At 45.4% G+C, this 21176-nt stretch overlaps 1 protein-coding gene across 3 annotated transcripts in view; it reads right to left on the bottom strand.

The window, feature by feature from the left end:
* Window positions 1–21176, bottom strand: part of LOC102564657 (histone-arginine methyltransferase CARM1) — a 155254-nt gene that overhangs the window by 67689 nt on the left and 66389 nt on the right. For all 3 annotated transcript variants that reach the window (XM_059724762.1, XM_019478177.2, XM_014608624.3), the window contains exons 3-4: window positions 5309–5415; window positions 4999–5103 (exon numbers count right to left, since the gene is read on the bottom strand). In XM_059724762.1, coding sequence (XP_059580745.1) covers window positions 4999–5103; window positions 5309–5415 — 212 coding nt within the window. The remainder of the gene's footprint in view (window positions 1–4998; window positions 5104–5308; window positions 5416–21176) is intronic.

Raw genomic sequence — 21176 nt, 5'->3', positions numbered from 1 at the left:
ACAAAAGAGCCAATACCTAAACATTGCAGATAGAAGAGTAAAATATGGCTTTCTATTTAGGACCATTCCTTACAGAATACAGTAGAACCTCCCAAAGGAAAACTACTTTCTCCTGTAAAGGCATGAAAACCTGACAAAAATGGTCACTAAGGCATGCCCCAGGGACATGCCTAGCTCAATACATCCCAAACTGAAAATAGTGTAACATGTTTAATTCAATAGCAATAAAGCTCTGCCTCTCAGGAAAGCTTATTGGCTTACATGCAGCACTGAACAAAGCCAGGTTCACTACTTCCTCTTTGCGGGGTAGTTTTGTCCTCCTTACTTTTGTCCTATAGTGGTATGCAGATACCCTAAGAGAAAGTGCTGTAAAATATCAGTATTAGTTAGTAGGACTGGGACTTTTCCCTTCACCAGTAGTACTTTCAGTAAGAAGTTCAAGATTCTCAACATAAAAGTTTTCAGATTTGGGTGTGGATGTTAGGGAGATTATTTTATAAGTGTATAGCTTTGCATGTACTTATAATAAATAAGAATCTGGTGTAGCTCAAAGTCCTCACAAGGTAGCAAATTTTGGGGGTGCTTCGCTATCTACTCTGAAATGTAAATGCAGCTACTTACATGACTGTCACAAATCAAAGTGTCAAAGAGGCCCTAGACCCCTCTGGTCAGACAGGAATCCTGTTCCTGCTTTCATTTACACAGATGAGTAATTTTCCACATGTGAATTTAATGGGAGCACTGACATGTGGAAACATACTCACATGCTAGGTGTCTGCAGAATCAAAGACTAATTCTTGCAAAGGACACCACTGACTTAAAAACCGGTCACAGCTTGGTCTAAAATATTTTTAATATACTTCTTTTGTCTAACTTTCAGAATTGTTATACAAATGAAGGCTCAGAGAAAGAAGATACTTCTCTATTTTTCAGTTTGTTGTAATGTGACTCTTTGTATTTTGTGAATAATTTCAGTGGTTCCAGTCAAAGTTGTTCCCTATCACTTATTCATGTCTTCATGTAGCAAAAGAAGGTGGAAAGATTTTAAAATGCAACAAAACTTAACTTTAAAAAAAAAAAATCACAAAAATTGATAGTAATAAATTGGGTCTGAGATAATACATGAAACTGTTTGGCGGGGGGAGGCTTGTTTGTTTGGTTTTTTAATAATCTATTGGCAAAATTTTCAAACGTGCCAAAATGACTTATTTCCCAATTCCAAAAAAGATTTAGGAAACAATCTCTAACTTGTGTTTACTGCCTCTTTCCCCATCCTTTCATCCCCATTTTAAGATGCATACAGTTAATTTCAGACCATTACTCCATTATACAATGCTAAAACTGGTTTAATTTCAGGGCACAACACTTTGAAATCTAAAGTAAATGTTTCAAAAAGCACTTTAGTCCTATTTTCCAAGGTGACCATTGGCACATAGAAATAAATTCCTAATATCAACTAGTTGGATAGACCTCACAGGAATAAATACACCACAAGAAGTTGGAAGTATGTTAAAGTACCAGAGGGAACAGTTAAGAGATTACTGCAGAAGAGCCAACAGTCAAACTGATGAAGAGACTGACCCAATAATCTGTTTTATCTCAATTATTTAGGATTAATGACTTTCTAAAAATTGTCTCATTACTCTTCAGGCTTCCATGGGTGCATCTACATGAGATGCTTTACTGTGGAGTTGACTAATGAGCTTTGCAGTAAAGCACCACTGTCTACATGTGTGCCCCATCAGGCTCCAGAGTAAACTAATTAACTCCACCATAGAATAGCAGTAGCCCAACACAAGTACTATCCTACAGGGGAGTTATTTAGTCTGTCATAAAGCATGTGTAAATGGTGACCGGGGCTTGCTGGGGCATGAGGGTACTACAGTATGGGGCTGCCTGCCAGGTAGCCCCACAGTATAGCACCCTTGTGTCCCAGCCAGCTCCTCCACAGCACATTGAGCCAGGGGGAGCAGCTCCGGGCTGGCAGGCTGACCCTTCCCAAACCTCCTGCCAGCCAGGGCTGTGCCTCTCCAGCTCAACATGCTGCAGTCTTGGGCACATATGTAAATGCTACACCCGGCAGCAATAAACTCCAATGCAAATTGTGCCAGAGTTTATTGTGTCACATTAATATCACATGTAGATGTGCCCCATGAAACAGAAATCGGGGAACAAGCACTACCCACAGTTGACTTAAGTAGCTCATCTGCTATTCTATAATGAAGAGAAACGTGTTTTGAAAATACTGCCAAAAACCCTATCAAGGGGATCCAGGATCAATTTTGTAGAAGCCAACCCAACTGTTACGTTTCTTCACAAGGATGATTTTTCCAAAAAAAAAAAAAAAAATTATAAATAAATAAACAGAATTAGAAAATGGTTGCTTTAGCACCATAAAGGCCTTTCATTCCAGGCAATTTCACTTCCCTACAAAGCAGTGAAGTGACAGGAATCCAAAAATAAATAGGATCAGAGATGTATGAACTGGCTCGGAAACAATAAATAACAATATTTTCAAATCTCTTTTTTTGAGGAGTGAAAATTAGTGTAGTCTTTTACATCTCCTTCCCTCTTAAAGGTTTTCCTTTGTGTGCCTGTGCTTTTGCATTTCCTGCCTTTGTTAGTAAACGCAGTTCCAGGATTTCTAACCTGACCAATACAAATGTAAGCAACGCTGGAACTAAGATGCTCTCATTAAGGTAGTTGGCCCAATTATTCAACCACATTTGTTCAGAAAGTTCTCATTTCACAGAAGGGTAGGGAATAGGGAGATCATTTTCTAGGTGGGTGGCCGACAGCATCAAGTTGGTAATGGTTCTACTATTAGGTATGCTGAAGAGAGGCCACAGCAGTTCCAACAGTTGGAAAAATAAATAAACCAAGAGAGAAAGCAAGCAGCAGCACTGCTACACAAGAGCAATAGCACCCAACCTGGCCACATTCTCCTCACCACAAAAAATAAAAACGACATAATTTTGCAATCTGTTGTTCATTTTCTGCCTTTTCACTATAAAAAATGAGTATGCTGATTGGCAGGGAAGAAAAGGACAAGCAGTGCCCCTACTCCATTCCAGTTGAACTATTTAGAAATCCAGGGTCTACAACAACTGGCACTGGTATTCCAGGCAAATGTTCCCATGCTCTACTTGGTTAATACTCATGTGCAGGAAGGGAGGGTTGACACAGACATAAAAAGGATGTACGGTATGAAACCGCTTTGCTTTACTATTAGAGCATTAAACAGTTAAGTACGGCTTGAGGTTTGGCCTATTCCCGCTGCACACAGTCATCATAAAATGCATATTACTAGTTTACTAACTACACAAGCCCCAGTTAAAGCATCTGGGTCTTAATGCGACTAAATGCAATTTTTTTTACAACTCTCCTTATTTTGCCTTCAAACGTTTGTATAAAAAGGATATTTCTTGCCTTGATAATGATTTAGATTGTACTAAAAGCCTTTCTTGGGGGGTGGGGAGGGCAGAAGCAGGGGATCAGTTTTAGCTGGTCTTGAGATCTTGAAGCCTGAACTTGTGTTTTTAAAGAGGATAAGTGTACAAGGAAAGTTGGGGGTAGGGTGGAAGGAGGAAAGAGTAAAACAACCAACCAAAAGGCAGAAAGTGCAGCTTTTGCCTCAGCTGATTTTTGTTTGCTGTCTAGCTGTTCGAACAGAACAGGCAGAGTGCAGAGTCTCAGCAGACATCTTGAGACTCAGCAGACTCTTACATTAACAAGCTGTTGATTTCAAGTTGCCTTTTTGTTCCATACTAGTTGGCGAATTGTTTGAAATGTACCATAGTCACTTGATTTCAAGGCACGGTGTTTTCCCCATATAACATGGGGGAGGGGGTGGGGGGGGGACAGCCCCTTGGCTTGGAATTAAGTACAAGGCCAGGGGCGGGGGACTTGCGGCTGCATGGCTCTAGCTGCGGCCCCAATGAGGGACCAGGGCTGAGGCCGGAGCTGCAGCTGCTGCCTGCCCCTCTGGCTGTCTTCTGCACAGCCTCTCACCCCCGTGCCTGACACCCCCTTCACAACATTGAGCCCCTGCCCCCTTTCCCCTTCCCCTCCCCCTCCCCACTTACCTTTGCTCCAGCTCTGGCCTTAGCCCAACCCAGCCTGGTAGCAGCAGCAGTAGGAGCATGGAAGTTGCAGCCCCCTGCAGCCTCTGCTCCCCCACCTACCTCCTCCCTCCACTGCTTAGACACCCGCTCCCTACAACTGCTTTCCCCACTTCAGCAGGGGGGCTTGAATTTAAGACAACCCTTCAATAACTAGACATCGACACTTAAAACAAATATATACATTTTCTTTGTTTAGAATCTAATTATTGGGGGGGGGGTCATCTTAAATTCAGAGTCATTGTGGATTTGGGTAAACATGATACACTAATGATCTGAGAAGAGGGGGGAGGCGGAAGTTAGCAAAATCTGCAGCTGCCACTAAGTTATTTAGCCTAGTCATGAGTAGTTAGACACAGTCTTATATACTTCAGGCTCTGATACAAGCTAAATATTTGCCAACAGAGCATGACCTAACCTCCTCCTCCTCCCTCCCGGATTATCTCACATCGGCCCAACGTGAAGTTTCTTGCACCTTCTTCTGAAGCATTTAGGGCTGGGTAGTACTGAGAACAGAAAATTAGACTTGATAGGACCACAGGTCTGATCCAGTATGGCACTGTCCTATGTATCATTTTAGGAGAGCATCCCAATTCTATGACTGTAACATTCAAGAGAATTCAGACCTGGGCCTAGCTGTAAAATGCATCTAATGTTTGGATATGCAGTTTGGTACAAGTCCATGGATTGTAAGGTATTTTCAATGCACCCATCACCATGTGCCTGACACCTATATCTACATATGTAACCCATATGTTTTAGTACATTCATGCACAGAGTTTCTGAAGAGAACATACTGGACAGTTTGATCATTGTTTTTCTGAGATAAGGTTATGTTTGGATCCTATTTCAGGATACTGGAATTAACAGAGCTTACCTTGTCTTTAAAATCTATGTGGTTCTGTAGTATAGCTCTGTGATATGTGGCCGTCCTCACAAAATCCTGCATCATATTCTGTTGTTGAGATAGACAGCCATAAAACTAAAAGGAAAGGAGGAGGGAAAAATAGAAAAAGATAAAGCCCATTTTCTATCAAGCTACCTGTACTTAAACTAACAAGGGCCTGACCATTTGCTGCAGAAACCTGAGCTACCTTTCTAAATGCCCTATTGAATAAGGTCAGGAAAAAACTGGAAAATAGCTACAGCTCCACTTTCAGAGGGTTGGCACTGAATGACTTTGTTACCTGAAAATACTGAGCAGCAGATGCCTCATCTGTTCGCTGACTGAACACTGAGTTTTCTTTCTTTCGATTTTGGCACCTCTTCAGTGCATTTGAAAATGTGCTGTATTCTGAAAAAGTAAAAAAAAAAGTGTCGTAAAATCCGACTGCAAGAGAGCAAGCACCATCTTCAGCAGGATCTCATGCACAGCAAGGGTAAAAAGGAGTAATGCATCTTATAAAGTTGCCTATGCAGTATAGCTACACAGGCAAATTTATAACAACAGTTTCAGCTATAGTTGGATATTATAATAATAATTATTATTGTTTACAAAAAACAACCTACATTTGGTTACAGAGTGCAAAACAGCATAGTATAACAGGGGTGGGAGTGAAATGCATTTTTGTTAAATTATTCAGTTACAGTGTTCTACAGATATATGATATTTAGGTAGTTCTCAACCTTCATTAACCCAAAGAGGGCCTTGACCAAAAATCCTGTTAGTATCTGAAATGGTCATTAAAGAATGCCTAAGGGTGGAAGGAGTGACACACTTGTCGGACTGTAGACTGCTAGCCAGACAAGTTGCAATACGCATAAGTTATGGTACACTCAGCTGCAGGAGTTCTTTGGTGTTGCAGAAAAGCTAGACAGAGTAGTAATACTACCCAAGGTTCATCTAGAGTAGCTCAAAACGGAAGAACTAGAGTTGCTGGAGCAGGCATGGCTTGGGGCTAGAAGGTTTCCAGCCTACAATCAGTGAAATGCAACTGATCAGAGAGATGCTTGGAACCATGCGTCTTAGTATTCTAGTCAGCAGTGCCAGAGAGAGAAAGACTGGGCTTTTGTGAACCAGACCCTTTTGGACACTGGATGAGTAATGGAAAAAACTCAAGCAGGCCCATACACTGACAACTCAGCTGCTCAGCTGTTCTTGGCTCTGTTGAATGAACTGAAACCTCTCACTGTGTGGAAAAAAAGACAAACAAATACAAGCACTTCTATAAAGTAGCATTTATTTAGGAAAGTGAGAACTACAATAAAAAGATTTCTGCATGAAAAATAGGTTAAATGGCAATTATAAAGTAAAGGACAGAAGTCCTTCCATCCTCTGTTTATAGTTGGATTCTGAAATAAAAAACAGAAAAAGACAAGAGACAGAGACAAGGAGAGAGGGTTTGTTTTTTGTTTTATTTCAAAAATCTTGAAAACAAAAAGGTGCAAGTGCAAAAAATGTGAAGCCATCTCAGGGGCTGAGCATGAAACACTTGCCAGTAATCAAACCAGTTATCACCAGAGATTGAAATTTTCTTCCCACCATGCCCTTCTTGGGGTTACACATTTAGGACTGGTGACGTGCCCCTTGATGACCCAGTATGACAGGAATTGGTTCTCATTTTGTTGTAAGGCAAAGTGTCCAAACTCAAATGTGATGTGCGTCCCAACCAAGAAACATGGGAGTTGGAGGGCATCAGATCTGGCCCCTAAAAGCCAGTTTCTGTGGCTTTTCAGGGTCATCATCTTGGCCAGACCCAGGAAAAAATAGGCTAAGCAAATCACACTCCCTTTAGCTGCTCAGTATGGGATAAAGAAAATGTACACAGTCTCAGAGAAAACCAAGCCAAGTGCTGCAAAAACAGTGCTGCTGAGGGCAGCAAAGAGCGGACACAGCCAGGGAGTAGCCCATGAAGACATGGAAGAGAGTCTCCTCCACACACTTCTTGCACAAAGAGCAGGTTGCTGATGCTGCTGGATCTAAGTGGTGGGCAGAGGTGTCTGTGGCCAGGACCCCATGCAGCAGTTGCTACTGGAACTCACCAGTTCTCTTGGTGATGGGCAGCTTGTACATGATCTGCCAGGCCAGGTGTTCTTACTCTGGTGTTGCTGCCATTAGGCACCATTTCAGGTCATGTCAGGACAGGCAGTGAAGACATGAGCATGACACACTTTTACTGTTCACGTGTACAGTGCCTTCACAGACAAGATCCCAAAGCAGATCCTACCATTGTTCTTGCTTAGCATGGGGAGGGACAGCAGGGTCACGGCACACCTCTTTCATTGCTGTCTACAGCCAGAAAAATGGGCAGTGATGGGCAGGCAGGGGCCATCTGTCTACTGAGCTGCCATGAGGCAGAGATGGAGGTCACATGCGGAAGTGGTCCTCAAGGGCAACAGGGTCATCTGCAGGGATGGCAGTTTTCATTTCAGCCAAGACGCACAAAGTAAAGCGGACAGAATGCAGGCCCAGCTGGTCGGCCAGGGTTTTTCCCAAAAAGAGAGCGATAGATAAGAATAGATAAAAATCAATTATACGATACTAACTTGCTGAAGAAAAGAGGGAATCTTTGGCTGGGAAACCAGCCAAAATCTAAGTCTATTCCTTACTAATTATTTGCAAGAGGTGTGCTGGGACAATAGCTTCACATACCCTTCCCCTGAACAATACTCTTCTCTGATATACTATACTTGCCCTGTTTGCCCTTCACATACATGCATGTACACACACACACACATTGTCTGTCCTATTTTCATATTTCCAGAGACTGTCAATCTTGACTATGATTCAAAGAGAGCATTTTTGGTCCCTTACCGTGGGCACTGGTAGGAAGAAAAGAACTATGTTCACTTGTTTGCAATTAATTCTTTCCTGTATGTGGATAGGTGACTCCTGCAACGGTAGGGTGTAGACATCACACAGAGCTAACAAACAGCAGCTTATACAATGGTGTCAATGCGGAGTGCTGCTAGGGCCTCTGCCCAGGTGGCCATGCCTACCCGGGGCTGGTCTGAGGACTCCACCCAGACTGAGCCCATGGGAGGGCTGGTGTCCCCCTGCCTCCTGGCCTGCAGGAGATCCCCAGCAGGGCTGGGGGGGGCAGAGATTGGGGGCCCCCACACCTGTCCTGCAGGTGCCTGTCTTAGGGCCCTGGAGGCACAGGTGAGGGAGCTCCGGGAGGAGGTTAGCAGGCTGAGGGGTATCAGGGTGGCGGAGGATGAAATTGACAGTTATTTCCTTTCCCTGCAGGACCAGGCACCCAAGGAAGAAGCACCCCAGGGAGTGACCTCCATGGCAGACGGTCACATCCAGGACCGGGGCTGCTCGCAGCATATCAGTACCAGTTCCTCCAGTCTGACTGGAGAACAGGTATGAGGCCCTGGCGACGCTGCAGGAGATGGAAGGAGAGGAAGAAACCTCTGGCTAGGAAGCAACGCCACATTCTCCACGCTCTGAACAAGTCAAGGGAACCAAGCAGATCCAGAGGAGGAGGCGTCAAGTGATCGTCATAGGCAATCCCATCCTGAGAGGTACGGAAGGACCCATTTGTCGCCAGGACCCCTCAACACGAGAGGTCTACTGCTTGCCCGGAGCAGAGATTCGGGACGTGATGGGAATGATCCAAGCCGTGATTCAGCCCACTGATTACTACCCCATGGTCCTAGTCCATGTGGGTACTAATGATGCGGCCAGGAGAAGCCTCGATCACCTGATGATAAACTACCATGCTCTGGGCGGCGTGCTGAGGGAGAAAGGTGCACGGGTGATATTCTCTTCTGTCCTACCAGTGAGTGGACGTGGAAGACGACACGAGAAGTGCATTAGAGAGACCAACTGGCGGCTTCAGCAATGGTGTATCGAGGCAGGCTTCGGCTTCCTTGACAATGACCCGCACATCACGACGAGACACATGCTCAGTTGGGATGGGCTTCACCTGTCCCCCAAAGGTAAGCGTGTGTTCTCTTCTAGGTTGGCAGATCTCCTCCGGCGGGCTTTAAACTAGGCTTGTCAGGGGGAGGGAACAATGAGGGCGGGGGAAACCATGGACCACCAAACCATGTGGCACCCACAAGGACAGCCCAGCCTGAAGAAGGAGAACATTGGGAACCTGCAATCCATGGGGCGGCCAGCAGTACACCACAGGTAAGCAATAAGGGGCCCTTTGGGCATCAGAGCCCAGGGGCAACAAAGGTGCCAGTCACAGGGCTCAAGTGCCTATACACTAATGCTAGGAGCATGGGGAGCAAGCAGGATGAACTAGCACTCCTGCTTGCAGAAAACACCTACGACTTAGTAGGGCTAACAGAAACCTGGTGGGATTCTTCCCATGACTGGGCGGTACACATTGAGGGTTATAAAGCTGTACAGAAAGGATAGAGTGGGGAAGAGAGGGGGAGGGGTTGCGCTCTATGTCAATGAGCGATATACATCGACCCTTATCAAAACGGAATCAGAGGAGGAGAAAGTAGAAGGATTGTGGGTTAGGTTATATGGAGGTCAAGGAGAAAGGAATTTGGTGGTAGGGGTCTGCTACAGACCCCCACTTCAAGGGGAAGAACTAGATTTGGGGCTCCTGAGCCAGCTCTCGGAGACCATAAAAACCAGGGAGGCGGTAGTCATGGGGGACCTAAACTACCCAGACATCTGCTGGGAGACGCAGACAGCAAAGTCCCACCATTCGCGCAGGTTCCTATCCTGTGTACAGGACCTCCATCTGACACAGGAAGTACATAGTCCCACTAGGGGGAATGCCTTGCTGGACCTAGTATTGGCAATGGGAGATGACATGGTAGGAGACCTACAGATCGGTGGTCACTTGGGGGACAGCGATCACCAAATAATAGAATTCGTCATAAGACATCAAGTGGGTAAGGTAACTAGTAGGGTGAAAGTGCTAGACTTTAGGAAAGTTGGTTTCAATGAACTCGGGCGTTTAGTCAAGGACGCACTGCAGAGTAAGAGTTTTAAAGAGTTGGGAGCCCAGGAAGGGTGGCTGTGCCTTAAGGAAATGATCCTTCGGGCACAGAGGGAGATGATCCCGATGCGGGGAAAAAGGGGGAAAGGGGCCAAGAGGCTTCCTTGGCTGAGCAGAGAAATCCAGAGCAGCCTACGGGCAAAAAGGGAGGCATATAAGAAGTGGAAACGGGGAGAGATTACTAAAGAGGAGTATACCTCCTCTGCTTGTGCTTGTAGGGAGGCAGTTAGACAGGCCAAAATTACCATGGAGCTGAGGATGGCATCCCAAGTTAAGGATAACAAAAATTGTTTTTTAGATATATAGGGAGTAAAAGGAAGGCCCAGGGTGGAATAGGACCCCTACTAGATGGGCAGAAGGAATTGGTGATGGACAGGGGGACAAGGCTGAACTCCTCAATGAGTTCTTTGCCTCAGTGTTCCTAAGTGAGGGGCAAGGCAAGGCTCTCACTGGGATTGTAGAGAGGCAGCAGCAAGGCGCCAGACTACCAAGCATAGACCCTAAGATGGTGCAGAGGCACTTGGAGGAACTGGATGCGTTTAAGTCGGCAGGCCCGGATGAGCTCCATCCAAGGGTACTGAAGGCACTGGCTGATGTCATTGCACAGCCACTGGCGGGAATATTTGAACACTCATGGTGCATGGGCCAGGTCCCGGAGGACTGGAAAAGGGCCAATGTGGTCCCCGTTTTCAAGAAGGGGAGGAAGGAGGACCCAGGCAACTATAGGCCAGTCAGTCTCACCTCCATCCTTGGTAAAGTCTTTGAAAAAATTATCAAGGCTCACATTTGCAAGAGCCCGGCAGGAAAAATTATGCTGAGGGGAAACCAGCACGGGTTCATAGCAGGTAGATCATGCCTGACTAATCTAGTCTCTTTTTATGACCAGGTTACAAAACACCTGGACGCAGGAGTAGGAGTTGACGTCGTTTACTTAGACTTCAGGAAGGCCTTCGATACGGTATTCCACCCCATACTGGTGAACAAGTTAAGAGGCTGTGACTTGAATGACTGCACGGTCCAGTGGGTGGCGAATTGGCTAAAGGATCGCACCCAGAGAGTCGTAGTGGATGGGTCGGTATCGACCTGGAAGGGTGTGGGCAGTGGGGTCCCGCAGGGCTTGGTCCTTGGACCAATACTCTTCGATGTCTTCATCAGCGACTTGGACAAGGGAGTGAAGTGCACTCTGTCCAAGTTTGCGGATGACACAAAACTGTGGGGAGAAGTGGACACGCCGGAGGGCAGGGAACAACTACAAGCAGGCCTGGACAGGTTGGACATATGGGCAGGAAACAACAGAACGCAATTCAACAAGGAGAAACTCAAAGTGCTGCACCTAGGGAGGAAAAATGGCCAGCACACCTACTGCCTAGGAAATGACCTGCTTGGTGGCACGGAAGCGGAAAGGGATCTTGGAGTCCTAGTGGACTCATTGAGGAGTTCAGCCTAGTGGACTCCAAGATGAACATGAGTCGTCAGTGTGACGAAGTCATCAGAAAAGCTAATGGCACTTTATCGTGCATCAGCAGATGCATGATGAACAGAACCAAGGAGGTGATACTTCCCCTCTACTGGCCACTGGTCAGACCGCAGTTGGAATACTGCGTGCAGTTTTGGGCGCCACACTTCAAGAGGGATGTGGATAACCTGGACAGGGTCCAGAGAAGGGCCACTCGTATGGTTAAGGGCTTGCAGGGCAAGCCCTATGAGGAGAGACTAGGGCACCTGGACCTCTTCAGCCTCCGCAAGAGAAGGTTGAGAGGCGATCTTGTGGCTGCCTATAAGTTAATCACGGGGGCACAGAAGGGAATTGGTGAGGCTCTACTCACCAAGGCGCCCCTGGGGGTTACAAGAAATAATGGCCATAAGCTAGCAGAAAGCAGATTTAGACTAGACATTAGGAAGAACTTCTTCACAGTTCGAGTGGCCAAGGTCTGGAATGGGCTCCCAAGGGAGGTGGTGCTCTCCCCTACCCTGGGTGTCTTCAAGAGGAGGTTATATAGGCATCTAGCTGGGGTCATCTAAACCCAGCACTCTTTCCTGCCTATGCAGGGGGTCGGACTCGATGATCTATTGAGGTCCCTTCTGACCCTAACATCTATGAAGAGTTGTCTATTTATATCCCTGGCAAGTTGTAAGGATAACAGTTAATGATTTGAAGGGTAACTTAAATGAAAAAAAAAAAGAGAGAAATGAAAGGGAATAGCGTTCTAAATTTTGTCTCACCATTTCATTCTGTTGTCTTACACTTAAAGCACTGGCCTTAAATGCCCTTTGTAAATCTCCTGAAAGCCCCGCAAGAACCTGAGAGCCTCCCAGACTGCAAAAGACAGAAGAAAAGAAAAGGCTTCTTCTTAACTCAAAAATACAGAATTGATTGAAATCCCCCATGCAGCTGGATTCTAGAATACAGTAAAAGTGGTTCTGTAGCAACATGAGATGTTTGTGTAACAGGATGGCAATAAAGATTCAGGAACAAAAGAAAAAAATCTAAGTTTAATTCCATCTCAGCATTCTGAGTGCACATCAGTGGCTTAGACTGTGAGAAACCATTTCAGCTACTTTTACATTAAAAAAGAATTATGTACCATGATTATCATTTTTTGGATGAGAAGCAAAGAATCCACTCCGGCAAAACAACAACAAATAATCCTTGAGGAACAATCAATCACAGCATCGGTTTATAACTTTTCTGTGAAAAATTAACGGTTCCACCAGCTTAAGATCCCCATAGCCTTCTCTGATCCAACTTCTGATTGAATAAATGTACCATGAAAAGCTCCTTTTGACAGGAGTCTGCTTCTCTTATTGTATTTTCCTCTATTCAATTTAAATGTGTTATACTCCTTAAACCTTTACAAATTTCACATTTCTCAAGGATACCTTTTACTTATCTGGCAAATTATAAATAAATAGCTTGAATCTCCAGCTCAGATCTGATCAGATAGGAATTGCTACTGTGGCTACAATAATAATTATTATATTTGTTTCAAATCTGGAGAAAAACAAACACTGTTCCTAGAGAGTCTGTATAGCTATGGTCATAGCTATAGCAAAGGAGGATCATCTGGATCAGTGATTCTCAACTAGGATGCCAGGGACCCTGGGGAGCCATGATATCCTTTGAAGGGCGCCAGAGGAAGTGTGATGAAATAAATGAGGTGTGAGAAAATAAACAGATAAGGGCAGGCTCAGGCTCCCCCTGCTGGGTGGTCTCCTCTGCTGGCACTGCCATGGCCTGGCCCCACTGCAAGGAGGCAAGCACTGTAATAAATTAGTTTTTTAAATGGGGTACCACTTAATTAATAAAAATTATGGAGGAGTGCCTCAAATCCAATGAGGGATGCCTTGATTCTAAAAAACTTGAGAACCACTGACCTGGATCATCAAATCCAGTCGCCCACCATCCTAGGTAAGTATTCCAGATAAGTTCTCTAACAGGATCCATAGGAACATTGACTCTAGTACCCCTTGCTCCTCCTCCTCAATATACCATAAGCCACAAAGCACTCTCCTACCCCTATAACAAACATGAGACCTTTCATTACTACAATCTAAAACCCCCCAAAAAACAATGCACTACAGAAAGAATGTGGGAGAGAATAAAGACTGTAGAAGTGGGAGAGACTAAAGAACCTAGGTGCTTTGGTTCCCTGCAGTGGTAGGAAACTTATTTGGTGAAATTTATTAGGTAAATTTATCAAATGATCCTGGAAGTGGAACATGTCTCAAAGTACAGAAGGCGGCAAAAAATTTCCAATGAATTCTGCAAGTTTGATCAAGGGGAAAATTATTTCCAGACTCCAGATATGGAATCCTGGGAATCAGTCACTTGAGCAGTACCACGAGCAGCAGCACTTCCCCCCACCCAATCTTCCATTTCACTGTACCTAATATCTGATGCACCAGAGGAAAGCTAAAAAAAGTCCACCCAGAAATCAAAGTTATGCATCAAGGGAGGAAAAATTCTTACCTGGTCACTACAGGCAATCAGCATAAACTTTGAAGAATGAGATTAATTAAGTACATATGATATAAACACAATGCAACTAAAATTGAGAGTATAATGAGAGTTCAAGGGGCAGGAGGATGAATGAGTTAAAGAATGTGTAACGGGACCCAAACCCTGTTACTCAGTTATAAGGCAAGGGGAGGAGAGGGGACTGTAACAGGAAGCCAGGAGGAAAGCATGTGACAGAAAGGGGGCATGGCTTCTGTCAACCCAAAGTTGTGATTTTTTGTTTGTGTGCGCGCTTCGGCACCGCTAAATTATTTCCCGCCAAATTTGTCGCTTTCTTTGCACGGTAGAGCTCTCTGCTGCTAGAGAACTCTGGTGCAGCGCGGGATTTCCCGCCGGATTGCAGCTTCTTTACAGTGTGCATCTCTTTCTTGCATCGTAGTGATACACGTTGCAAAGAAGTTCCTGCCATTTGTATTAGGATCCGCGCCATGTTATTGGCCGATTCCTAATTGAGGCACACGTGGAGGCTAGCGATTGGCTTGCTAGCCGTACAAAAGGCTTGGGTAGTTTCCGCCCAAGCCGGAGGAGGGAGGAAAAGAGTGAGAGATTCTGTGTGAAGATCTCTAAGCGCTGTGGACCCTCGCAGACCCGACGTGCCTCCCCTAAGCAGGCAAGAGAGGCAATAGAACCGAGCCTACGGAGCTTTCGCTTCTCGCCTCTCCCCGTCGCCAAGCGCAATCCTAGACGTATCCCTTTCCTGTAATTTCAGACCCCGCGGAGCCTAGCAAACTCCGGGGAAAACTTATCGGACCCATGGAGCCTGAATAACTCCGGGGAAATTTTCGAACCCAACTTAACTGGACCTGCAGAGCCTAGCAAACTCCGTGGGAGCAATCGTTTTGTCAGAATCCTCCAACGAGGGTTCAAGCGGGAGCTGTGCCTGGAAACTTGTCCAGCCTACACCGATACCATCTTTGGGTGTAAGTAAACAATCTTTTCAATCAACCATTAGATGACCCCAGCTAGATGCCTATCTAACCTCCTCTTGAAGACCCCCAGGGTAGGGGAGAGCACCACCTCCCTTGGGAGCCCATTCCAGACCTTGGCCACTCAAACTGTGAAGAAGTTCCTCCTAATGTCCAATCTAAAGCTGCTCTCTGCTAGCTTGTGGCCATTATTTCTTGTAACCCCTGGGGGCGCCCTGGTGAATAAATACTCACCAATTCCCTTCTGTGCCCCTGTGATGAACTTATAGGCAGCCACAAGGTCGCCTCTCAACCTTCTCTTGCGGAGGCTGAAAAGGTCCAGTTTCTCTAGTCTCTCCTCATAGGGCTTGGTCTGCAGGCCCTTAACCATACGAGTGGCCCTTCTCTGGACCCTCTCCAGGTTATCCACATCCCTCTTGAATTGCGGCGCCCAGAATCGCACACAGTACTCCAACTGCGGTCTGACCAGCGCCCGATAGAGGGGAAGTATCACCTCCTTGGACCTATTCGTCATGCATCTGCTGATGCACGATAAAGTGCCATTGGCTTTTCTGATGGCTTCGTCACACTGCCGACTCATGTTCATCTTGAAGTCCACTAGGACTCCAAGGTCCCTTTCCACTTCATCTCTCATTCATTTACCTCTATATGCTTAATTACTTTCCTTCAAGACATTTTTTTTATAAAAGCTTGCAAACTATCAGGCCCATAGTTACTGTGAGCTCTTTTTATCTGCTATTTTGATCAGAGATATTATGTTTGCTGTTCTCCAGTCATAGGTATACCCCTGATGACAGCTTAAAACCCAGGTCTCCACCTTGCTAGGCAACTGCTCTATATCATAGGCTACTGTACACATGGTGGGCCCAACCACCAGTGCACCTTCTCCTCACCAGCTATGTTTTGAATTAATTACATATATGCTGTCCCCAGGAGTCATGAGGTATGTTCTCTGCAGGTATTTAAAGTATTAGGGACTTTGGTAGACTTTACAGAACATCTGTCCTTTAAAACTTCCTGTCCGTTTCCTCATCTGTAAAGTAAACCTACTTCACAACAATAAAAATTGAAAGGTCACCTGCAAAAGGGAAAACAGGTGTATGACCTTTTTTGCTTCTTGATGTTGTATAAAGGTATAGCATGAAAAACTGAACCCACCTATAACTGAAAGATCTTTTTTTTTAACCTTAGAAATGCAGGTCTTTTCTACTTCATTTTTCTTCTTCTAAGATGTCAATTGACATGACACTTACTGGGCAGGTAACAAAGCCATGTTCATACAAGTTTTTGAAGTGCATTGAGAATAACCTTTTTCATTTACTGGAGGGAAGCTCTTCTCAATTTCCTGCTCACTAAGAAAAAGGAATTGCTTGGACATATAAAGAAGGGCTGCTTGGGTGACTGTGATCACAAAATGATAGGGTTCAAAACCCTAAGGAAATGAAGGCAGAACACCAGTATAAAAACCTAGGACTTCAGAAAAGCAGATTTTAACAATCTCAGGGAACCAGTGAGCAGAATCCCATGGGAGGCAACTTTGAAGAGAAAAGGACTCCAAAAGAACTGGTTGTACCTTAAGGATGCTGCATTAAGTGCAAGAGCAACCTATCCCGATGCAGAGAAAGGATAGGAAGTGGAGCAAGAGACCATCCTGGCTAAACAAAATTGAAGCTCAAAAAAAGAATTCTACAACAGGTAGAGGATTGGCAAGATTAGTAAAGAAGAATATAAGAGTATGTCACGGCGGGGTCCTTCAGGAGGGCCATGATCTCCTTAAAGCCCCCTCACCGTGCCAAGTCAGATCAAGGGCACCCTCAAATTCTCGCCCGCCACGTCTTTGATGTTGAGGTAAGTTGGGAGGCTGCCTTATGGCTCCCTGGGCACGGTTAGCTGGGACCTCTGTCCCCGTGTGTTCCCGGACCCCCTGGGGGTCCCCCAGTATGATGGGTGTTCCCCAGGCACCCTAGCCTCATGGGCTACACGTGGCTCCTACCAACCCCTAATACCACACCCCAAACCTCGCAGATGTACCGGACGTTGGTCCGTCAAAATACACGCCCGCTCTCCCGTGCCTCCTCTATGATCTAGCCCACTTCAGGCTCTCTCCTCGGGCTCACCGCACTGCTATCTCCTCTCCTCAGGGACAACCACAGCACCACGCCCTCGTCACTCTCTCCCTGGGTCTAAATTCCCTGGGTCTTCTCTAAAACCAACCGGGCCCACTACGGGACTTCCGGCCAAGCCTCCGGTTCCTTAGGCCCACCGCACGGCTACCCTCTCTGGCCCAGGCTCACCGCACTGCTATCCCCTCTCCTCAGGGACAACCGCAGCACCTTGCCTCTGCCCGAGGTCTATTGCCGTACTAGCCTATGACTGGGCTCATTACGCCCGTCCCAGGCTTCTCAATAAGGCGCTCCCCCTCTTCGGGGCTCGCTGTGCTCACCTTGGGCTTCTCAATAGTCCCCCCCCTTTCTCTGGGACTCGTTGGGCCCGCGCTGGGCTCCTCTAAAGTGCGCTCCCCCTCTCTGGGGCTCGCCATGCCCACGCTAGGGCTTCCTAGCAGTGCCCCCTTCTGGGGCTCATCACGCCTGCGCTGGGGCTTCTCCAAAATGCCCCACTCTGGGGCTGGGGTCTACGCACCCTGCAAGTTGCGCCCTTCTCAGGCGCTGGGGCCCCCACCCCTCTGGGGGTCCCTACGAGGCCTCCTCCAACCCCTTATAGCCTCACCCTAGCCACCGGTGTAATATCAAAGCCAAACATAACTCGAGCCTCCTGGCTATAACTCAAACCTAAGGCACTGGGCCATAACAACATAAGCCTCCTGGCTGCAATTCAACATCACCGCTCCAGCCTCTGGAGCTCTTGCGAGCTATACTTGCTGTTAGGCTTCACCTCGCATCCTAACTGCCGGAGCTCCTACCCCTCTGGCTGCTGGCAGGGAACTGCCAACCTGGCCTCAGCCCTGGGCTTTATAAAGGCCAGGCCCTGCCTCCTACAGGCCAGCTGACTCTCCTTAGTTGCCCCGGCAACCCGCAGCTGTGCTCGTTAGTGTCCTGCCAGGGCTCTCTCCCTGGCAGTTTCTCCTCTCCAGGAGCAGAGCACCGAGGTGCCCTGCGACAGAGCATCTCATAGGCACAAAGGGATAAAATCCAGAAGGCCAAGGCTCAAATTGAGATACAGCTAGCAAGAGACTCTAAAAAGCAATGGAAAAAGCATTCCATAAGTATTTTAGAAACAAGAAGCAGCCAAAGAAAAATGTAGGTCATTTACTAAATGCAGATGGCAATCTAATCATGGATGATGCAAAGAAGACTTAAGCATTTCATGCCTTTTTTACTTTAGTTTTCATGAATCAAGTCAGCTATCAGATGAGAAGCACAATTGGCAGCAAGGATAGGGGAGAAGATAAGTAGTCTAGAGTACAGGAAGAACAGGTCAGGGATTACTTAGGCAAAAACTGGATTTTTTCAAGTCTTCACGGCCAGACAAGATCCTACAGTAGTCAAGAACTTGCTGAGGTAATTTCAGTCATTGGCTACTGTTTTTGAGAACTCCTGCAGGTTCAGGCAGCAGTCCCATATGACTAGAAAAGAGCACATATAATGCCCATCTTTAAGAAAGAGGAGGAGAAGGAAGATCTGAGGAATTACAGACCAGTCACTGTTACCTTGACACCCAGAAAGACTATGGAGAATAGTATCAAGGTATTTCCAAGCATGTAGAGCACAACAAGGTGCTTGTAAATAGCCAACATGGATTCAAGAGCAAGCAAAGTTTGGCTAACCTGATTTTTTCTACAACAAGATGACAGGCTTTGTTGATGGGGAGAGGGCAGTGGATGTGATACGCCTTGACTTCACTACAATTTTCAACATGGTCTCCCATGAAATTCTCATTAGAAAGTTAAAGAAATGCAGTCTAGATACATACATAGGTAGATACATAACTGATTGCATCCTCAGGCTCAAAGAGTAGTCATTGATGGTTCATTGTGTACTTGAGAGGTATTCAGTGGAAGGTACAATAGACATTTGAAAGGAAAAAAAACTGTCAATATGTTAACACTTAAACTCTCTATTTAGGGCTGAGAACGTTCAAAACAGCCAATAATTTAAACTAAAAAAGAAAATTATTTTCTTGCTATTTCTAAAATGAAATATTTATTTATTGCTTTTCCTACATCAGACACAAACTAAAAAAGGCACAACCATTTCTGTTTCCTTTTCAGAGCACGCCAGATGGAAATTATGCAGGAAGTGACAGATATCATTACACTCAAAAGCAATGTCACTTGCAGGCTGCACTCAGCTCCCTGCTGCTATGGCCAGACTAGTACCAATACCTAAGCTAAACTGGGTATATCTAATGTAAGCTACAGCATGAGCCTGTCTACATGCAAAATTTTGCTGGTTTAAATAATTTTTTTTTTAAACCAATTTTAGTTAAACTGACTAAAAACTGAAGCACAGGCGGTCTTAACATCAATTTAAACTTGTGCTACTGTGATTTAGCTTAGTCGTTTAACAAATTGCATTAAAAGGTTTGCCATAGGTTAATCAAACTGATTTATAAACACTTCAGTCTGTTTTCACCAATTCAACTAAATGGATTCAAAAACAGTTTTAGTTAAATGGTGTGAGTTTGGAAACCATTATTTTATAAAATACATATTATAGAACATATTCAGCAGATATCCAAACAAGGTTTTCAAATCTCCCTCTCTCCTAGGCATTGAAAAAAAGCCTCAAAAGAAAACAGATACCCTACAGCTTTGTGTTACAATGCCATTTCAGCAGATCCAGTTGGGAAAGGCTTTTCTTACTGCAGATAATTTCAAGATAAAATTAGAAATGTTATTTTTAAAGTTTTCCTTCAAAATATTCAGACTTTTGTCTTGGATTTGTTTTTTATGCTTATTTTATTTAGATTAAAACTTAAAATAGTCAAGGAGATATTTGAAAAAAATAATGTTGATTATATGATATTATTTGATATGAAATATACATGGTTATTTGATTCATAGATGTTAGGGTCGGAAGGGACCTCAATAGATCATCGAGTCCGACCCCCTACATAGGCAGGAAAGAGTGATATTGATATATTATACAATTTGCTTCTACAATATATTGATATTTCATACAATTTGCTTCTCAGCTATCCTGTGTTTTTAATTAATATTACAAAGCTCCCCCTCCAGTCCGAGAGGGGGAGAGAAAAAGGAGATTGGGGGGAGAGAGCTCTCTCTCTCCCCCTCTCTCACAAAAACTCGAGGAAGATGTCCAACTTGAGGCTGCCCTGAGGGATGCTGGTAATGACCCCAGGCTGTATGAGAGCCTCAAGTTCCACCAAAGTACATAAGAACTGGTAGAGGGTGCAGCTCAGGATACATGAACTCAAGCCCACTTCCAAGAACTAAGAGAGGCTGATGCCCTGACCTGGTTCAACTTAGGGAAAAAGCACAGAACAAAACAAAGTGATCACAGACCCTGCTGTGATCTGAAAGCATGCCATTAACTTTTACATGAAGATATTTGCAGCTGAGCCTGACTGCCCAGAGCCATTCTATACCTGCAAAAAGGCTTCCCCAAACTCCCTGTTCGAGGCTGACAAGCTCAAACAGGTGTTATCCCTAGCAGAACTGCCTGCTACTGTTGAAGGTTTCACCATGGTGCCTGCTCTTGACAGATTACCCAAATTCTACAAGACCTTTTGGCCCCTCTTTGGCCCAGACCTCCTGCGCATCTTCCAGGACCACCTTAAAGATGGTATCTTTCCAGTCAGCTGCAATGAACAGTCCTCATGCTGCTGCCCAAGAAAGGAGATCTTGGTAACATTAAAACTGGCAACCAGTATCACTCCAGTGCACCAATTACAAAATCCTGACCAAAGTCCTGGCCATCTGACTCAAAATGGCCATGGCCTGTGTTGTAGAGCTATTGCAGACCCGAACAGAGCTATTGCAGACCTGGCAGTACCATCCGGACAACTTGTTTCTGCTATGTGACCTGCTGGCAGCCATGAAGTCTCTGACCTGAACAGTGGCCCTCTCCCCTCAGATCAAGAAAAAGCCTTTGATCTGACTAATCATGACTTCTTATTCCAGACTGGAAACTTTGGTTTTGGGCCTGTCTTCACCTCAACCATTCAGCTCCTGTACCAGGACATCTCTAGCCTCCTAAAAGTGAACGGAGAATTA

The sequence above is a fragment of the Alligator mississippiensis genome, chromosome 3 (genome assembly GCF_030867095.1).
Source record: "Alligator mississippiensis isolate rAllMis1 chromosome 3, rAllMis1, whole genome shotgun sequence".
Classification (NCBI taxonomy): Eukaryota; Metazoa; Chordata; order Crocodylia; family Alligatoridae; genus Alligator; species Alligator mississippiensis.
This window is presented reverse-complemented; position numbering and strand designations above follow the sequence as displayed.